The following is a 22,393-nucleotide window of genomic DNA, read 5'->3' as shown; positions in this document are numbered from 1 at the left end:
GTCTCCATACATAGGAGACATAATACATTCCATACATATATGGTTCTAACATGTATTTCTTTATATTTCTTCTTTATAGTTCTTCAGCAGTGGAGGACACGCATTGAAATGTGTTCCCGACAAAATGGCAGTCATATAGAGCATATTATATAAATAAAAATGGTTTATGTCAAGAAACGTTTATTTTTCCTATGTATGAAGACTTATGGGACACCCTGTAGAAATGCATAAGGCATATTTGTTCTGTTTCTTCTGGACTTCATAGTGAAGTGAATATTAACTCTGGTCTGTGCTGAAAAACAGCAAAAATGTGACAGAAATGCACAAGATGTAACAGATAAAAAGAGGAAGTCAGTGTCTTTGCAGTAGGGCTGCAGCTATCGATTAGTTTTGTAACTGATTCATATATTGATTCTTTTGTTTGATTCAATTTGATTAAACGTCTATGTGGAAAAAAAAAAGTCAAAATGTGAAAAGGACAGTTTATCCTTTATTCCAGAACCAGCTGAAAAAACAACCACAAAAACATGAAATTAAAAGCATATATAGAAAATATATGAAAGAAATAAGAACAAAAATGAGAACAGTATAAAAGTATATCGGCTAAAATTTAATTAGGGGGTCAAATGAGTGGCCATTTTTGTAAAAAAAAAAAAAAAAAAAGTTGTAAGAAATGCATAGAACTGTGCTGAAATAATGCTAATACATTTGTGCACAGACTACTGATATTATTTGACAGTGGAAGCTATATTTTCAGAAATATTGGATTTTGAATAGTATGTGTATGTGAAAACTTTTGCTGGTGGACGGATGTGACATTACCCATGATGCTCTGGTCAGTACCAGTACTTTATTAGGAATAAACTTATATACTTACTATTGCTAATTCTCCTCTTATTCATAAATGTTAGTATTGTGGATCTAAAACAATAACAGCTGAACAAAAACACAAAATGTGTCAGTGGACGGATGTGACATGGTTGTTACGGATCCCATCATACTGATGCTCGGCAGCCATGTCACTGTTTCCACAAATGATCCCTGTGCAAAAACTAGGATCAGAATTATTTATTGTTTAGTTTATCATCATACTAAAGAGTAAATAACAATATAGAATTGTTATTTCTTTATAAAAATGCTTATTATTAGAAAACTGTTGATTTAAAAAGTGACGTGTGACATTCTTAATGTATGTATTGGTGTAACATAAGCAGGATGGATCAGCACCATACTCCATATTGCAACCTGTAAAAATAAAACATGTGATATGTAGGATAGAATCTGGTAAGAAAAATTGGGGAATATAAAAGAATAGAATATTTGTTTTTCAGGTAAATTCAGTTAAAATATAACTTGGCCATTTGTGACATGAAAATATAGCATTAATTGTGATGAAATTGGACATTTTTGACCTGAAAACATAGTTCATATGAGCATCAACATGTTGTAACAGAACTGAAATCCTGTAAAGCTGCATAACTTGTATTTACCAACACAAAGTTCCTTTGGGGATTCACTTATATGGATTTCTTATGCACAAAGACAAATAAGACCTCTAAGCAAATTTTAGCCGATATATAAAAATATCTATAGATATAAACAACAAGCAAGTCAAATGACATCTACAAATAATATGTGCACTGCAGTCTTCAACACATTTGTATCCAACTTAACTACTAAAGATGGAACTAACATACGACTGCATGTGAAACACAACAGTGGAACCAATGTTCAGTGGCAGCGAAAATAAGGAAATTAAGCTTCAATTCAGGAAACTTGTAATTGAGTAATTTCTTAAATCAATTCGAATTGATTAATCGTTTCAGCTCCAGTTTGTAGCTTCTACAGAAATGTTTATGTGCTCATATAAACAAACTACAATGTCAAGAATGTGCAAAAAAAATGCTGCTTCCAGTTCCAGTTAGGATTGCCTGGGGACACTGTGAGTGTTGGGCCTCACTAATGCTATGAGGTTGTAAGAGTAAAACGTGTTCTATATCAGGTTAAATCAACAGAGTGGGACCAGTTATATCAGCACATTAATCACCTATGATTTACCATTTTAACTGGTACAAAGTTCCCATTTTGACATAAAAGTCCAGTGTGATTTATTAACCCTTTAATGCATGAACTATGAGATTCTCAATCAAGATTTTTTTCCTGAGTGTTTTTATCCCTCTATTCCAGGAGTGTCCAAACCCAGTCCTCGAGGGCTGGTATCCTGCATGTTTTGGATATTTTCCTCTTCCATTACATCACTATCAGGCTTCTGCAGAACTTGATGATGAGCTGATCATTAACTAAATCAGGTGTGCTGGAATGGGGAAATATCGAAAACTCCTGCTCTAGGCTTTAAAAAACGATGCAAATGAAACATTTTTATGAACCTATTGTTCATGGAGTTGTAAACTTGTCCACTCAGCTGGACACCATGCATTTAATTTGTGAAAATAAGAAACATATTTACTGAAATACTGTGTGAAAACTATGAAATAATAACATGTTTAATGCTGCTAGTCTGATGTTTTCTCAGATTTTAACATGCTCTAATACTAGTCATTACTCACTTCATGGAGATAATATGCAAAAACAACTGTTAATTCCAGTCTAATAACAATAACAAGCACTTGACTTACACTCAAACATGTTAGTACAGATGAGGTTTTTCAAGAACAGGAAAATTATAGTAATGGTATGGATGTCAGTGTATGGGATGGTACATGAGCGTCCGCTGTGTTGGCTGATAAGGAACTAAAACAGCAAATACATGAATATACATGAGAACAGTAGTAGAATAGCTGTCCACTGTAGTGACCACTATGCATGAAAGGATTAACCCTTTAACCCCTGACGTGTCTGTGGTGAGCCCTCTGTATGTATGATTTATTTTAAATTTTCATAAAAAATGAACTGTTTACTCAATAGTTAGAATTTCAAAACATGCTGATAGAATAGACCTTGTGCTCGCTATAAAGATAGATGGTTTGGGCTTTTTTTTTTTTTTTTAACATAGTTTTCTTTGTCGTTTTTAATGTTTTTACCCTTTGGCCAATTTCTGGCTGAAGGGGTATTATGTAATCATTTTGTCATCTGTCTGTCTGTCTGTCTGTCTGTCTGTCCATTCAATGATGTAGTCATATTATCTGAAGAATGCATTGAGATATCTGCACCAAATTTATGCTGTAGATGCATCTTGGCATGAAGCAGAAGCCTATTGAAAACAAGTGACCTCGACCTACTTTTTCAAGGTCAAATGGTATCAAATGTAGACATGACTCCTTTGTTGGGTTGAAATGTTTGTCTGAAACAGCTTTGTGCAGTTATAATATCTGAGTACTTTCAAATATAATATGTATGTAATGAGTTTTACACAAAGACAATCTAAGTTATAGGGCAGGAACTTTCAACAGAATCTTACACTATATTTGGCCGAGAGGTATGAAAAGTGCACAACACATTATGCTTTCTGTTGTTTACAGTTTTGACGTGGTTTTCCTTTATTTATTTATTTATTTTTTATTGTGTTTTTACTGAGTTTTGACCATGTAAATGCTTTTTGGAGTTCAACCAGGTGCCAAAAAGCAACTAGACTGTTTTTTTTTGTTTGTTTGTTTTTTTTAAAAACCCAAAACAAAAATTACTGAGCCCAAATTCAAATACTAGTTTTTGTTCAGTGTGTTCCAGTTCACAGTTCATGTTCAGCATCTTAAATGTCTTGTTGATGTACATTCTGAGTGCCTTAATCAACTTCAGTTCCTCTCTGTTTTTGTTATTCCACTCTGTATTGACCCTAAAACACACAGTAAAGCAAAACCACGGAAGAAAAAGAACTAGGGCACATACTCACAGCAGCTTTTATGACGCAAATTTACAGCAGCACGTTTACCTGGAATAATGTCTCAGGGGTTAAGGGTTAAATATGAGCAGCTGCTTTTGTGTGAGAGAATATGATTTATGCCTTCAAAGATGGATAGATGTTGCACTAAGGAAGCATTTTTAGACACGCATAACATTCAGTACAAGTTCTTCCACATTCGTTCTCTGAATGTGGTGGTCATTGTGCACAGGAGCCCTGTTATATGTGCCATTGTCTGTACATAATTGTAACTTTATATGAGTAAACACTATGCCAGTCACTTATGACATTACCAACTGATGTCTAACATGTACTCTGAACCCTTGAGTGCAGCTGATTGGCTGTAACCAAATTATTATGTAAAGAGAGGTGGAACAGGACAAACATGTTTGCACCGGCAGTTACAGAGGAAATCCACTTTCACAGCGTTCGGGTGGACAGCGATATGCTCACAGTGAGAATAGGTCAGTGGACACAAACACTCACGCAGAATCATAGGTTTATATATCTCAGTTTGACTGAATGTAGACCTGCAGCTCTGTCTTTATTCATTAGTTTGTTTGCATTGAACAGATTTAGTTTAACTGATGATCTGATAAAAAGATGTTTTAATCTTAATCTTAATCTTAATCTTAATCTTTTTTTCAAGTAAGGAGACCAAATACAGATTCTGATGTGCAGCTAATTAACAATATTTATGGAGTATTTAGTGCTGTTGACTTGATAAAACAGGCTGAATTTATACATGTGTTGGGATTTTGATTTTGTTGCCAAATGAAGTGAAAACCCTGTGGTTCAGGTCGATAATTTAGTGATAGTGTTTTCATTCTGTCAGTCTAAATCTGCTTATCCTTTATTTATGTTTTTAAGGAAAAATAAAAATGGCAAGAAGACAAAGCGTCAAGGGCAGTAAGTTTTCCTCCCATGCATGTCCATGTTTACTTCCTTATTGGCTCAACCAGGTGTTACTCTAACCCACAAAACAAATTTGCGCTTTCATTCATCTTAATGCTTCACAAAGCAGTCTTATCATGTTGTATGTGTTAGAAAAGGTGTGTCCAAAGCTGTATGTGTTCTGCAGGATTATGCACAAACTGTTGCACTGACTGTCATGAAATGGAATTGAACTGTAGGACATGAGTCAGAAATTAATCCATTCAGTTTAGGTCAAATTAACCTTTTCATCAAGGAGTGCTCCCTGGCGCATGTCCTACCCCTCTACCATGTTTCAGGAAATTTGGCAGGGCAGGTTTTGAAGACAAGTTAACCCTTTCATGCATACTGGTCACTCCAGTGGACAGTTATTCTCCAGCTCCTCTCTTGTATATTCATGTTTTTGTGTTGTTTTTAGTTCCATATCAGCCACCACAGTGGACGCTTATGCATCATCCCATACACTGACATTCATACCATTACTGTAACTTTCCTGTTCTTTTATCTAAATCAATTGTTAATTGTTATTAGACTGTAATTAAGAGAGGTTGGTTTTTTTTGTTTTTTTTTTAACAAAATGTTTTTTTTTCTTTTTTTTTGCATATTATCTGAGTGAGTAATAACTAGTATTATAGTATGTTAAAATGTGAGAAAACATCAGATTACCAGCATTAACCTCCTGAGACCCAGGAAAGTGAAATCTTTAGCTCTTTTACATTAAACAATTGTCTTGATAAGAAACTACATAATACAACAGTTTTTTGGTTTTTTTCTGAGACATTTTTTAAAATTATTTTTATTTATTTATTTTTTTAATGGCATGTCCTTTACAATGGACAGCCTTTTTTAAGTAAAACTGTCAAACTTTTGTTCCCTACAGAGGATAAAAATGTATTGCTGGGTCTCAGGAGGGTAAAAATGCTTTTATTTAATAGTTTTCACACAGTATGTCAGTAAATGCATGTTTCTGAGCTTCAAAAATTAAACACATGGTGTCCAGCTGAGTGGACATTTTTGTAACTCCATGAAAAATAGGTTCATAAAAAAAAAAAAAAAATCAATCACATTGTTTTTTTCATGCCTAAAGAGGAATAAAAATACTTAGGAAAAAAATCTTGATTAAGCTTCTCATAATTCATGCATGTAAGGGTTAACAAAATGTGGAGGAATGTACTCTAGTACCCTTCTAGTTTTAATGAATGGTGGAAAATGAGAGGAAAAACTTCTATAAAATCAAGTAAATGTTTCATGAATTAGTTTGACAACCTACAGTACACCCCAGCAAAGTTCATTTTAATGTTTTGTTTTGGTTTTTTTTTCAGATTTTAATGGTTGGGTCTCTGAGCTTTTGAGATATTCTTACACATTCAAAGAACTTATTGATCAATTGGGATACACAATAAAACTGCGTACTTGTATATTACAAAGTCTAATTCTGCAAAATATGTTATTTAAACTTTAGTAAGTATTGTCTTGAATTAAGCAAAAAATGTCCAAATTGCTTGAGCAACTTCTGATTCTCAGAAGTTGAAGACTAACCCTAACCCTAACACGGAAAGCCTTTAACAGGACCTGAAACTAAAAAAATAAATAAAAGATACAAATTTTAACCAAACTGTGCTTATTCTCTGCTCTCTCTAAAATTCTTGAAGTGAGATTTCTTTTCTAATGCTTGACGATATTGTTTTTCACATACGCAAAAAGCATGACGCATTTTCCAGAGATAAAGTTTTATTTATTTCTTTAAATTCCCTTTTTGCAGAGCACAGTAGGTTTATATTCTGAACCAGAAATAAATGAGACATAAAATTGACCTCTACCACTAACAGACAATGAAACAGCAAAACAGCAAAGCACCTAGCAATATAGAGAAATAGTTTACAATACTAGTACTCATACTAATACTAATGTAAATAATAAAACAACAACAATAATAATAATAATAATAATAATAATAATGCAGTTTTGATCTTTTTGTGTAGTGATGTCTAAAAACAAGTTAAAGCTAACTCAGGCTAAAAAGGGAAACAAGACTGTGAAATCGAAAAAATAATTAGATAAATAAATAAATAAATAAATAAATAAATAAATAAATAAATAAATAAATAAATGACATGTCAGAAAAATAATAAGTGGCTATGAAACACTGTAAAAGAAGTTTAATTGACATATTTCATTAGAATCTGTTGTTAAAATGATTTTCTCTCGTGATATTCAGACACATTTTATGATAGTTTTGTTGTTGATTTCATAAACCATCGTTTGTCTGTTGTAATTACAATGATAAACTATTGCATTAAATGTTTTTCAGTTGGTACATTTCTCTTTAATTTATTTTATTATATTTAATCTTTATAAAAATCTCTTTTCAGGAGTATCCTGGACAAAATAGAAATCACAGCCATACATTCACACTAAAAATATACATAAAACATCATAAAAGTCAGTTCTAAGACCATATATAAAACAGCAAACTAAGAACATACATATAAAACACATCAATAATTTAAAAGGTACTAAAAGTATAACAACAATGTTCCTCAAAAGCAGAACCTGATTCAGTCAGTTAGAAAAAACATCTAAATCCGGATTTATCCTTTTGCCATTGATTTATAATGACATTAAATGTACTTACACAGATCAGTTCCTTCAGTTTAATCTCCTTCTTCAAAGATGACAGCTCTGCTTTAAACCAGTTCATGGAAGTGAATCTTTGTCATCAGATTTTGAATGATAGAAGACATTGAATTTGTAGTACTGATTTTTTTTGCACTGAAATTATGTATCTGGATTTTTTTTTTTTTTTTTGCACTGAAATTAATTATCTGATTTTTTTTTTTTTTTTGCACTGAAATTAAGTATCTAATTTTTTTTTTTTTTTGCACTGAAATTAAGTATCTGGATTTTTTTTTTGCACTGAAATTAGGTATTTGAATTTTTTTTTTTTGCACTGAAATTAAGCATCTGAATTTTTTTTCAAAATTTTTTTTATTTTTTGCACGAAATTAAGCATCTGAATTTTTTTGTACTGAAATTTAGTATCTGATTTTTTTTGCATTGAAATTAAGTATGTGAATTTTTTTTTTTTGCACTGAAATTAAGCATCTGAATTTTTTTTATTTTTTTATTTTTTGCACTGAAATTAAGCATCTGAATTTTTTTTGCACTGAAATTTAGTATCTGATTTTTTTTTTTTTTTTGCATTGAAATTAAGTATGTGAATTTTTTTTTTTTGCGCTGAAATTAAGTATGTGATTTTTTTTTTTTTTTTGCACTGAAATTAAGTATGTGAATTTTTTTTGCACTGAAATTAAGTATCTGAATTTTTTTTTTTTTTTTTCACTGAAATTAAGTATCTGAATTGTTTGTCTCTGAATTCAACTATGTTCATAAATTTAGAATTTAAAAAAATTCAAATGCAAAAATTCAGGTGCAAAAAAATCAGATACTTAATTTTAGTGCAAAAAAAAATCAGTGTTAGAAATTCAATGGCTTTTATAATTCAAAATCTGATGACACAGATTTACTTCCATACCAGTTTAGCTGCTGTTTTTTTTTGCACTCTGGGTGTGATCACTGGCTGGTGAAGCTGGTAATACTTGTATTCTTTTGATTCCCTCCCTCAGGAATCATACAGTGCATATTGGTGGGAGTGTCACTGATCATCTTTGTCACAGTTATCCTGAAACAATACAGCGACACGTTCAAAGGTAGGAGCAGCTAACCATGTGCTCTATAAAACTGCAAAAAAGGTATTTATGGCAAATTTTACATGTTTCGGATTAATTTTAGAAGGAACTGTGAGAATCTTTGGAGTTTATTTTTGCATTTGATCTAATGACTAATTATAAAGTCATCAATACATTATGAAATGTGAAAATGTAATTGCAGACACTTTACAAATTTATTATCTCAATTATTCATTTTTGTGATTGTGCATAACATATTAACACTAGAAGGTTCAGTGTTGATTATGTTAAATTATAATAAGTTTTAAAAGTATAAATGTTACACTTTACACAGTTATTGGTATCTAAAATGTAATTACAGATGGAACAGGAGCATGATTTGATTAAATACCTCGTATGCTCATTCAGTATCTTAGTAAATCTGATTTTAACTTCTGTTATTCCAGTTGATTTGCATCAGGCTTTATCTGAAGGTTCAGGTTCTTCTGTGAAGCCTTTACAGAACCCTAAACAGCCTGGTGAGTGACAACCAACGCATATTTATTTTTGTACTTTTCTGCTGTTTCTGAAATATTATTGAGAGGTTCGGTTTTGCCAAACAAGCACTGACCTGAACAAGACTCTGTGTAGGAAACTAAGGCTACGTTCATACTGCAGGTCTTAATCCTAAATTCCGATTTTTTGGTGAAATTGGATTTTTTTGCATGGTTTTTTTACATTATGACATAAATGTGACTGCCTTCAGGCTCATATGTGAACGGTCTACAACCCTGACGTGACCTGGATGCACAGAAGATATGATGTTACATGCAGCACACTGTGTTTAGAAGTAAATACAGATCTTTCCGGGTCATGCTGCCTCTATTTGTGGTGAAACGCATCATGACCATTCAGACTGAAGTCACATTACAAAACATAAGATATATATCAGTTTTAAATAACCAACAAAATGAGCAAGACAGTTGGCAAAATGAACAGAAACTTGACCATATGATCAACATAATGAACAAAATTGTTGAAAATAAAAACATTTCAGCTAAAAACTGAAACTTATGACATCCATATGATGTTTAATGAAAATGAGTTTAACCCTTTCATGTATAGTGGTCAGTACAGTGGACAGCTATTCTACAATGTAATTTAACCTGAACTTCTATAACAGTACCTGCATATTATCTGCATGAGTGAATATAAAGGCAAGGAAATAAAATGTTATTAATATTTAACCCATAAAGACCCCGCGCTTCTTTGATGACAGTTCCCAAATTATTATTTTTTTTCTCTATTTAACCTTTCTTGAGTATTTATCTCCATTTATTATTATATTATCCTCTGTATTTAGCTTTTTTTTTTCAGTGTAGAGTAGGTATTTTCCTATATTTAATCTGTTGATCATGTTGATGTTCATTAAAACTCAGAGTAAATTCAAAGGTTATTAAATCAGAAACAGGGAAAAAAGAAAAAAAAAAGTGACTTCTTCAGCAAATCTATCATTAATCAAGTGTGTCCATCCACTGTCATTGATCCAACTCCGTGGGTTTTACTGGTGAATCAATGCTGTAGAAGATGACGGTGTTTCCTCGGTAACTATGGAGCCTCTGAACGTCCAAATGGGTCATATCTGATGACCATGAAAAGATGAAGAACTGTATTTTACACTAATTATTTACATTTTCATGGAGTTAAAAATGTCTAGCTGAGTGGACATTTTTTTAACTCCATGAAAAATAGGTTCATAAAAAATTTCAATTGCATTGTTTTTGTCATGCCTAAAGAGGAATAAAATCACTCAAGAAAAAAATATTGACCAAGGTTCTCATAATTCATGCATGAAAGGGTTAAAGTAATGGCTTATGTTTTATGTTATGAAATTGTGTAAAGAAGAGACCACGTGTTCAGTTTGACATTAAAATCGCATTAATTTGGTCATTATACTAGGACTAGCTGATACTTTTCAACAGTTCAAGTTCAGTTTGCATTGCATCAGTTGCATCCACGTGTCTCCCCCTTCTCCCCCAGTCTCTCTCTCTTTTTCTCCTTCTTTACCCTCTCTCTTTCATCCCAACTGGTTAAGACAGTTGTCCATCCTCCAGGAGTCAGGGTCTGCTCCAGGTTTCTGCTGTTAAAAGGAAGTTTTTCCTTCCACTGTCACCAGTCACAAGTGTTTGCTGCTGGAGGATTCTGTTGGGTTTCTGTAAACTGGCTTGAGAGTCTGGTTTCGACCGGCTCTCTTTCTATGTAAAGTGTCATGAGATAACTTTTGTTATGATTTGGCGCTATATAAATAAAATTTGATTGATTAAACACCGGCTCTTCCTGCCTGAAGAGCTGGAGGAGGTTTCTGGGGAGAGGGAAGTCTGGGCATCCCTACTTAGACTGTTGCCCCCGCGACCCAGCCCCGGATAAGCGGTGGATAATGGATGGATGGATGATTAAACACGTTAAATTAATTGACTGAAATTGTAAAGAGTCTAAAAAATAGACCTTGAGTGTCATGTTAGAGTATGTCCACACTGTAAAAAAAAAAAAAACTGCTGTGTTCATGGAAAAAAACTGGCAGCTGCGGTTTCCAGAACAATACTGTAAAAAACATATCCAACTGTAAACATATTTGTGAAGTAACATGTAGATTTAACATTTTAAACCTGTAGATTTAACACTGGATTTAAATGGTAAATGGACTGCACTTATTTAGCACATTTTCTCCACCTTCATGGTGTCCAAAGCACTTTCCAAAGCCACCAGATCCAACTGGGAGCAATTTAGGGTTCAGTGTCTTCCATGTAAACTTAGACATATGGACAGTCAGAGCCAGGATTCGAACCACCAACCCTTTAGTTATTGGACGAGCTGCTCTACCAACTCTACCAACCCATTAATTTGCAAGTTTAAAATGTTACATTGTTAAATGTTTACTTTTTTATTTAAAAAAAAAAAAAGCAAATATGCCATTATTTCAACAATAAAACAATAGAAACACATTACTTGTACATACAAATCTGGTTTTGTTCACATACTCTTCCTGTAAAAACTACAGCTATATTTGATTCAATCGTTAACAGAAAAATCTTTTCAAATAAACAGCTTTGCATTTTATTGTCACTTACAGTTTTTTTATGTTGCAATTTTACAACTTTTTGGTGTTAATTCTACAGTCATTTTTTTTTTTACAGTGCAACACTCAGATTAGGACGGTGCAATATCAGCAGCTGGAAAACTACAACTTTAAGTAAATAATGTGGCCAGAAGCTCCTTTTTATGCAGCCATTCAGGTCTGGACTTATCATAGAATAGAGTCACTGATTTATAGATGAACATCTGATTTTCAGCTGATGTCATTAAGTTGTCTGTGGTTTATTTAGTTTTTTTTGGGTGCTGTCGAATTAGTGTGGATTTTAATCTTTAACATCTCTAGACCATATTGGAAATAAGTGTTTTCATGTTAATGTGCTGTCAGTATTGTGTTTTGTTTCATTTATTATCTATAAATATGTGAAATGTACCAGGATCTCTCATACTGGGCAAATTAATGGGTCTCACATTGGTTTCACGATTTCTGTTTGTCTGTCAGCTGACCTGTGTGTGAAGAAAGACTGTCCAGCTGATCATTACAGCTTCTACATCCATAGTGGAGCCGCTAACGTCGTGTCTCCAAATATCTGTTTGCAGAACAAACTGTAGGTGATTCTTCTGAACAATTCTCTAATCTAATCAGTCCAATATTTTAGTTTGTTCAACTGAGACTCATATTTTGAGTATGAAGTTATAATATCACAATAATAAAGTTGTAATTTTGGGAAATGCTTTGTTTCTACTGTTGTCTTTTTGTCCTGTAAATGTATTCATTTCTTATTCACATTATTTTTTTTTAGGGTTCTTGGGAAAGCAAAAGACAACGCAGGCACTGGGCTAAACATTGTCGTATTGAATGGTAAATGCTGAGCCAAAACACTGCAAAGCATTATATGTTTGTTGTTTTAACAAGATTATAATACCATATTAATTTTACGTGAATTTCTCAGTCTCTGTAACAAGATACAACTGCAATATATATGAGAATGGCATTAAAAACTAGGGTTTTGTATGATTTCCATTTGTACTTAGAATAAACTTGAACTGAACAGATGATGTGTGATTTCTACACAACTCATCATCATTATATACATGACAAATGTTTCTTTTTGTGTGGGCTAAATATTGAATGTTGCTGTTTAGATCATATTTTTATGATGAGGCCACCTTTAGGTTTGTTGTTTTTACAGGGTTGAAATGAGCATACGTATTTATTTCTCAGTCTCTTTTTTTTTTCTTCAGATATGACGAGAAAAAACTGTAAATATGTGCACAGTCTTAAAAGACACACAAAAACTGAACTAAATGGGTTCTAAAGGTTAAAGTGACTATTTAGTGCACAGGTGTCAAACATGTGGCCCGGGGGCCAAATCTGGCCCGCCAAAGGGTCCAGTCCAGCCCTTGGATGAATTTGTGAAATGCAAAAATTACACTAAGATATGAACAATCCTTTTAGTTCAGGTTCCACATTCCAACCAATTCAACCTAAAGTGGGTCAGACCAGTAAAATACTAGCATAATAATCTATTAATAATGACAACTGCAAATTTTTCTCTTTCAAAATGTAAATATTTTCATGTATTTACACTAAAACAAAGTATAATTTCACAAAAAATGTGAATAACCTGAACAAATATGAACAACCTGAAATTTCTTAAGAGAAGTAAGTACAATTTTAACAAGATTCTGTCTGCTATTAAATGATTTGTGTGTTTGTAGATCCACTGTGATCTGTACGTTATAATGCACGAGTAAATGATAAACTGAGGCAGAATACTGATAAAAATACACATTTTTTTTTTTTTTTTCATTTTTTTCATGTTATTCACATTGTTTGAAAGGCTAGTTTGTAGATGTAAAATTTTTCATAATGTAAATTTACTTTTTTCTCTCTGACACACAGAAAAGTTTGGAGTTAACATTATTTATATATTATTATGTTATATTGTTATATATGTTATGTTATTTTACTGGTTCGGCCCACTTTCAGATCAAATTTAGCTGAACGTGGCCCCTGAACTAAAATGAGTTTGACACTCCTGATTTAGTGTGACCCTTGACCCAATGAAAATAAACAACACAAATAGTTACATCATCAGACATGTGCAGAATGAAACCTGGTATAAAACAATCAGAAAACTAATGCATTAAATCTCATATTGTCTGAACAAAAAGATTAAAAACATGTTCAGTCCAAAGGGAGGTCACATTAAACACTTTCACTTTAGTTTATAGAAGCTGTTTTTTCCTTGAAACTTTTGTTTTTACTGCTGAACAAACTTCCCATGTATCCAGAAAGGATCTTAATACCAAGACTGAGAAATGCACATGTGTGGTCATTATAAGTTTGTTTCCCTGTATTTTCTTTTGCACAGTTGTCATTATCCATCACTAACACGCATCTGTGTCCTCAGGAAAAAGCGGAGAAGTCACAAAGACTGACCACTTTGACATGTACAGCGGTGGTACGTAAAAACAAGTTTTTCATTTATGACATTTTATCATTTGAGTTATTTGTGTTCAAATGACTTCAATAAAGTCCTGATGGTTGTTCAAAACTATGTTTATCTTATAGACGTCAAACCTCTCATCGAATTCCTCCAAAGCATCGAGAAAGGATCCATTGTGCTGATAGCATCATTTGATGATCCTTCATCCAAGTAAATTTTCTTTTGTTTTTTTTCCCTCAAAATTCTTTGAAATTCATGATGTCAGAGAAACAGCTGATTATTAGACTCACAAGGTCTCACAAAGTGGTGTTATTTAAACACTAATTCCAAAATATATTCCCATATAACATAAAAAAAAATAGTCTCATACAGTAAAAAATCACATTAAATTATTGTTTCCTCAAATATTTTCACATGTGATGACTCTTTCACTGTCAAATTGATGTTTAGTAAATACATTTTACTGTGTATTTCACTTTAGGGACACGCCCATGAGTCAGGAATACAAAGTCAGAATATCAGTTGCCCTGTACCATTTCATTTGAATAGTTTGATCATTAAACAGTTCAAATGAAATGGGATTAATAAAGATAATATCATTAAGGACATACCAGTGCAGAAAAGAAAATAGTCCCTCTTCTATTCGAATTAGGAAAATGAGTTTACATTTCCTACAATTATTATTTTTGTTTGCGACCCAGTGGAAACTGTTGTGACCTATTTTTGGACACAGCCCTAAATTTGAGAAAAGCATATGGAAGTAAATCTGTGTCATCAGATTTTGAACTATAAAAGCCATTGAATTTCTAGCACTGAATTTTTTGCATCTGAATGTTTGCACCTGAATTTATTGCATCTGAATTTTTTAATTCTAAATTTATGAACATAGTTGAATTCAGAGACAAACAATTCAGATACTTAATTTCAGTGTAAAAAAAAAAAAAATTCAGATACTTAATTTCAGTGCAAAAAAAAGTTCAGATACTTAATTTCAGTGCAAAAAAAAGTTCAGATACTTAATTTTAGTGCAAAAAAAAAAAAAAAAATTCAGATACTTAATTTCAGAGCAAAAAAAAAAAAAAATCCAGATACTTAATTTCAGTGCAAAAAAATTCAGTGCTACAAATTCAATGTATTTTATAATTCAAAATCTGATGACACAGATTCACTTCCATAAAAGCATTTCTAAAACACCATCTCTTACCGTCTGCCAATAGTGGATGTGAATTTACCTGCAGGGATCCTGACCTCTGTCTGTTTTCTACTGTCTGCTTGTTTAGCCCCAGTGATGCAGTGTGTGCAGGCAGAACAATATGAAAACTAAGCTGTTCTTGTCAATTTACTGCTGTTAAAAGGACTACAGTTCTGCCTGAGAAACAAAACTCTGGGCCAAACACATACCGAGTCCTCTCCACCTGTTACCTTCTACCAGACACAGAGCAGAAAAGAGGAGTAAAAAAGGAGGATGCTTGTGCTTCAGTTGTTTGTTTCCCTACCACAGAGCTTTATGTTGATGCAGTGGACTTTATGTGTGCTTTGGAGGAAAATGAGCAGCTTTATTTTTTTCCAAGTCCAATTTGACTAAGGTCGTTTTAGCCAAAACTCCTAATTTGCATGGACCTGCACTAGGAGCAGAAAGCTTCAAATTCATTCATTTCAACAGTACACAGAAAAAATTACTGAGCATTTTTTCCAGAGTCAAAAGTATTTTCCTCAAAAAGAGTAAATTTGGCTGTATATTGAGTTTGGAGAGCTCTACCCAAAGAGTAACTTTTACTTTTTTTAGACCAAATGTTATCTGAGTAGAGTACAATTTTCATCAATTTGAGTATATTTTACACAGGCAAATTTCCTGTGAGTAACTTGCAGTTAATCATTAAATGCACCAAGCAAAACTGAAACAACCCTTTTACTCAGCACCTAGATATGTACATATGCTATTTCTTCTCTCAAACACAGTTCATATTCACTGCACATTTTTAATCCTCTGTATCACAACTAAAATTTGTTGTATTCATCTAATTTTCTCTTATTGTCATTGTCAGGTTCTACTTCAGGTTTTTCCCAGTTTATCATCTTAAATATTGAAATATTAGTAGTTTAAAAATTAAGAAGTGGTCAGAGACTGACTTAAAATAGAGATGCAACACAGAATAAATTCAGTGTTATCAGTCAAGATGTCAGTAATTTAGGTTGCAAAGATTCAGAGATGATCTTAAAGTATTTATATTTTTTTTCTCAGCTCAGATCCAGTTTGCAGTTACTTCTTCATCTACTCAGGATTTCAAGATAGGATCCTTAGTTACCACATGTAATAAGATACAAAGTAAAACATGCAGTACAACATGCAGTAAAATGGTTTCAGATCAGTTACTGTGTGGAACAATTTTAACAATATTAATAAAACTAAAATAATAGAATATAATATTTTGAAATTCTAGTGCAGATGTAGACTATTTGTGTTTTCCTGATGATGCAGAAATCTGAATATGCAATAAGTTCCTGCTAATTCACACAGCTGGAGTGATTCATGACCATCTGAGCTGTTGGGTCACAGTGTGTGATCACTTGTTAACAGGTTAAATGAAGATGCAAAGAAGCTGATAGCTGAACTTGGAAGTTCTGCTGCTCAGTCCCTGGGCTTCAGAGACAGCTGGGTGTTTGTTGGTGGGAAAGGAGCAACAGTTCAGAGCAACTTTGAGAAGGTAACAACTACCAGCTCATCTGTATTTAGAAATGTCTCTGAATCTATTTAATCTTTATTTTTAATCAGTATCACTGAAAACAATGACCTTCATATTCACTTCTGTTTGAAATGACAGTTTAGATCACAGGTGTCAAACATGCGGCCCGGGGCCAAATCTGGCCCGCCAAAGGTTCAATTCCGGCCCGCAGGATGAAAGTACAAAAATGAACCTGAACAGTCAAAGTTGTCAAAATCCTTTTGGTTCAGGTTCCACATACAGACCAGTGTGATCTACAGTAAAAATAACAACACAATAAACCATAAATAATGACAACTACAAATGTTCTTTGTGAAAAATTATGTAGAAAAAATTTAAGTGAAAAAAACAAAACATTACACTGTGAAAATATTTACATTTACAAAACTATTCTTTCACAATAAAATGCAAATAAATCCATAAATAAAAACTAAGATGAACAACCCGAAATGTGTAATTTTAACTATATTCTGCCTGTTACTAAATGTTTTGTGCATTTATGGATCCACTGTGATCTGTAATTGTGTTAATAATAAGAGATGGAATATTGTAGAAATTGTTCAAATTTTAGTTCCAAACTCCAAAATTTTAACAATATTTTGCCTGTTATCAAATGTTTAAGTAATATTGTGTGTCAATGTACATGTATAAATAAGTCGAGGTATAATTTTCTTAAAATTGCACTAATTTTTCAAATGAAATTTCTGTTTTTTCCGGTTATTCACATCTTTTTTGTAAAATGTAAATATTTTCATAATTTACTTGGGGTTTTTTTGTACTAAAACAAAAATAAAAACTTGGATTTGTCATTATAGGTTATTAAGTCATCATTTTACTGGTCTGGCCCACTTGAGATCAAATTGGGCTAAATATGGCCCCTGAACCAAAATGAGTTTGACACCCCTGGTTTAGATAAACAATTTAAAAAGATATTCAATATTCAGGAGCAGGTTATGGAATACACACATACTTAGACAGTACTAAAGCTGATAAATAAACACTTACTGAAAAAAGTATGAAGCAATTCTACCGATCATCAAATTCACAATATCTGTTCCTAAAGCAATTGTTTTAGTATTATTGTTTATCTTGCTTTGTTTCATTTTATTATAGTCTTCCATATTTTTTGCACTTTCAGAATCATCATTATTATTTCATTTTCCCAGGTAATTAAGAATAATCCAGCAAAAAATAAATATCAACAGTGGCCTGAACTTATTGAAATGCACGGATGCATCCCCAAATACATGGAATGATGCTGCTTTGTCCTGGAATGAGGAGCAGGAGAAACACAGCATGTTGGCGATGACACTGCAAAAGGAGTCAAGCCTGCTGAAAATAACAAGAATCAGAAAGAGCTCAACTATCGGGGCTGGTTGGACTAGTTAGTCTCCTTTGAGGTCTTCAGCTCAGCCCGCTCTTTGTTTGAAGTCACAACATGGGAAAACAATTGGTTAATGTTTTCCCAACCCTTTTATTTTCCTTCTTTGTACTGTTTTTTATATAGGGGCAGTGTTTAGAATTCCTTAAGATGGACACTTTATGTTTCACCAGCAGGTCTGCACTGCATCATCCACCCTTTATATCACAAATCAGGAACATGTGTGTTGTGGGAAACATCAGAAAAAGATCAAGTCTCCAGTAACTGCAGACAACAAGAAGCAAAAACTATGAGGACGTGTCTGAATTCACTGCTAAAGAACACCAGCAGTGAAAGTGTTTTCTCCAACAAACAGAATCTGCTCCTCTTCATGTCGACCTTTTCTGCTGGTTCTTGATCTGGTTCTGTTCAGAGGAATTTTGCTATGACCTTGTGAGCCGACAGCACCACCAATATTAACATCTATTCTAATCAGTCATAAGTCATTAACTAAGGCCGTTGCACATCACATGACATTATAATATGGTTCTGTGCTTTGGCAACTTCTTTTATGAACTCTTGTATTATTATTCTTATTTACACTTTGTCATATTTTACTCTATGTTTGTTATTTGTTCAAGTGAAACCAGTCATGGTGAACTCTTCATCTAATTATTCTCACAGATTACTTTTTCATGCTACTTTATCATTTTCCCAGAAATTCAGTAGATGACCAAATTATCACCTGGGTTTTTCATCTGTTTTCTCTCTTGTTTTTCCTCTTCCTTTTTGTCTCTTTAAAACCTGCAAAATATGAAGAAAAAGCTACTTTTTTTTTTTTTTTTTTTTTTTTTGCATCCAGCTGGGAACCAACTGGCAACTTATGGTTGAAATGCTCACAATGGTTCATAATAAGGTGCATTAATTGGAGCAACTCCTGTTCTATATCAGTGGAAAAGGGCTGAGAGACTTCTTAGCCGAATGCGCAGATTTAAAAAGTCAGACATCTGCATATTGTCCAGCAGAATTTTGCCAGGGTTGGATCACAGAGCTCTGAAGCTCATGCCTCTCTTTTTAGACGAAACTAAACATTGTATAGAATTATACAATACAAATGTTACACATCAGACCAAAAGTACAGAAGACAGGTACCTATAATCATTTGTTTTATTGAAACTACTACTATGTATACTCACTAAAATGTTGCACTTTGGAGAGTCATAAGGTTCTGTCAGAGTTTACTTGTTTTGTTCTGGACATCAGGGAAATAATTTATGTCATAAGTTGAAGTCACTTTGTTCATTATGGAGTATGTAGGTTCTTCCTTTTACACAGAATAAGCCTGGCTGCTTCAGTAAAACCAGTTACTGACGTCTGAACTATGCTTTAGATTACCTGTTGTACAGTACTGTATGAGGTTGTTTGAGCCACTTTTCATTCATCAGCAAAGACAATTGCAAGAGAAAATCCCACTAGACATGAAGATATGTGTCCACTTCCTTGTTATATTTCTTGCATTTGTCCTAGTTTGGGCTCATTTGGAACAGCTTCAGTTATATCATGTTTGATTTGGCAATGGATAGATGTGCAGAATATGAACATATTTTGTTAGCAATGCATTTTGATCAGTTGTCATTTTCTCTATTAACATGCACTATGAGAATATTTATATTTGTCATTTGAGAGGAATGTTATTGTTAGATTCTTGAATAAACAAAAATGTTGACTGGACTCCACACATGCCTACCTAGTAAAACCAGTGCTCTTGAAGGGGTTCTATGCAGTGTTGATGTTCCAAACTCTCACAAGCAGGGGAAGTTTTGTACCTGGACACACTCAGGATGAGAAAACTACAAAGAAATCAACACTCATGTATCCACAGACTGTATCACTCACTGAATAAAGTATAAGGTTAAATGTGTACACACATCTGTATGATGGTTTCATCAAGTTTTCTCCTTCAAACTACACCTCATAGCTGCTTATTTTGACAGTCAGTCAAAATAACACTGTGTCTACACATGCTGATAGTTTACATTATAGCTCTTTTAGTTTAGCTCAGTTTTTAGTCAGAAAACAGCCACAATAAAACCACAAATCACTTATTTTCTGTTTGGTTTGTGTTGTGAATAGCTACACTAAAGATTTGTATGGAATCATCCAAACAAGGTCAGAACTGTCACAGTTTAGTCTGAACCATAGACGGCAACTTAGTAAAGATAATAACACATATAATAACTGTATATGTTCATAAACCTCATAATCAAACTCACCCATATAGAAGAAACACTACGATTTCATCATCAAACTCCATTCTTTACATTTAGAGCTGTGTCCAGTGGAGAAAACAACAACAGTACTTCTTGCTTTTATCACTTTGTCACTTTCTTTGACTCTAAAAGTTGTTTCTTAGTGGTTCTCATCCCATCTGGTCACTTCCTGACTCTTTGGTCAAAGACACTGTGACCTTAGTTTTCTCTGACATGACTCATTACTCCCTCTAATGGTCACATGACGCACCCAGGCCATCCATATGAATATATTCAGTTCATATCTATACAATCCAATACACTGTCACAGAGCTCCTTTAATTTAAAGGTTTTCATATACAGGCAGGTGACAAATTAAAAGAAAAACCTGGACACCATGATCTCTTCCAGGATAATGATGCAGTCTGCAGTACACAGAAGTTCACTGAATGATTGTTGAGAATGATAATAAAGTGATTACCATACCTCAACTAAATCAATACCCATGAAACATTATTAATTGACATGTACAGTGCTCTCCATCTCCATCCATATGAGGAAATGTGTGTTTTTACAGTGATATTCATCCATTCAGTAGAGATCACAGTGTAGAATAAATGCCAAAGAACACTAATGCTAAGACTTAGACATCTCATGTTGGTTTTTTTTTAGTTCATTTTCCATCTATGTGTGTGTGAGGATAGTGAAAAGTTTCCTTTTTATCTCAAACTTGGACAAAATGTTAATGTTCAGGCAATTTTCCATCAATGGCAGGCTTTACTGTTCAGGTTAATTAACTGGCTTACAGTAGAAGTTAAACACTGGTTGGACAAACCGCAAACAGTAGAAGTGGTTCTTAACTGTTAACAATATCCTTTTCCCTGTAAAGGTGTGACTGTGATATCTCCAGACTCTTAACAGAAGAAACAGTCTGGCATTTATTATTCACATCCTGCTGCCACATTAACATTGTTCCTGGTTATGTACGTAAATGCTACATGTGATAGGAATATGATGTTTGCCAACCAGCTGATTGCATTATAGTCTGCAGAGCATTCTGGGATATCAAGGGCTATAAAATAGAGCCTTTAAATATGCCTTAATGATGACCAACAGATAAGCTTTGTATGAATTTGTCATCATGCAGGCTAACACAGTTATACTGTAAACCTTTGCATGTGTTGGGGGTGTATGCAAAGTTTGGATGTGATGTGTTTTTCGGTCTGTGCTCAGCTGTTTGTTTTTCAGAGGCTGCATCCTCTTTCGATTGCATGTAACCATTGTTTTTTCATCCATAAGGGAGGCGGCTGAGTGATGACTCCAGGTTATTGGTCAGTTTTTCCTGTGTCACTGCATTAAAACAGTGTTATTCTGAATACACTCCAATGAATGAAAGCAATCAGTCAGTCAAATTTTATTTATATAGCGCCAAATCATAGCAAAAGTTATCTCATGACACTTTACATATAGAGCCGGTCAAAACTAGAATCTCGAAAGGATTGTAATCAGAAGTTAAAGCTTATCTGGAGAAGTTAACTTCCCTGGAAAATCAAGAAAGAGATGTTAACTGTACACCTCTGTGTTTATCCATTTATATATGTTATTGGTTTTCGTTGTAGAACTGATCAGCGTGTGTTTACAGCTATAAATATTGTATGTCTGTCGATGTTTAGCTTCAAGAGCATAAATATGAAAAACACTTTTTCACCAAACTAGCAACAGTGCATTATTTTGTGTTGCAACGATGCCCTCTGCTGGAAAACCATGCAATGTTTTTTAGTATACTACTTTTAGAGGAAAAGAAAAGAAAAGAAAAGAAAAGAAAAGAAAACTATTCCTAATTAACTCGTTTTCTGTCATTGGGCAAACTCAAAGAAAATTAAAGCCGCAAGCGGCATTGAAAGGCCCTCGCCACGGGCATGTCCAGTAAAAGTATGTCCATCGTTCAGTAGGTGGCACTCTAGCACCAAATTTTATGTCTTCTGATAAATGGGTGTAGGCATGGGAGATTGACAATTGACTCAAATTTGAGGCAAATCAGTGTTCGTATGTCCGAACTAA

General features: G+C 33.4%; 1 protein-coding gene across 1 annotated transcript; it reads left to right on the top strand.

The window, feature by feature from the left end:
- The first annotated feature begins 4,185 nt into the window (after positions 1 to 4,185).
- On the top strand, positions 4,186 to 21,764 carry LOC115420458 (protein FAM3C-like). Its single transcript, XM_030135701.1, has 10 exons — positions 4,186 to 4,320; positions 4,727 to 4,765; positions 8,416 to 8,499; positions 8,925 to 8,996; positions 12,050 to 12,155; positions 12,351 to 12,409; positions 13,965 to 14,015; positions 14,126 to 14,210; positions 16,579 to 16,705; positions 17,890 to 21,764. The coding sequence occupies exons 1-10, from the start codon at positions 4,242 to 4,244 to the stop codon at positions 17,977 to 17,979; spliced, it is 792 nt and encodes a 263-aa protein (XP_029991561.1). The 5' UTR covers positions 4,186 to 4,241; the 3' UTR covers positions 17,980 to 21,764.
- Positions 21,765 to 22,393: the final 629 nt, after the last annotated feature.

Source organism: Sphaeramia orbicularis, chromosome 6 (assembly GCF_902148855.1).
Source record: "Sphaeramia orbicularis chromosome 6, fSphaOr1.1, whole genome shotgun sequence".
NCBI lineage: Eukaryota > Metazoa > Chordata > Actinopteri > Kurtiformes > Apogonidae > Sphaeramia > Sphaeramia orbicularis.
This window is presented reverse-complemented; position numbering and strand designations above follow the sequence as displayed.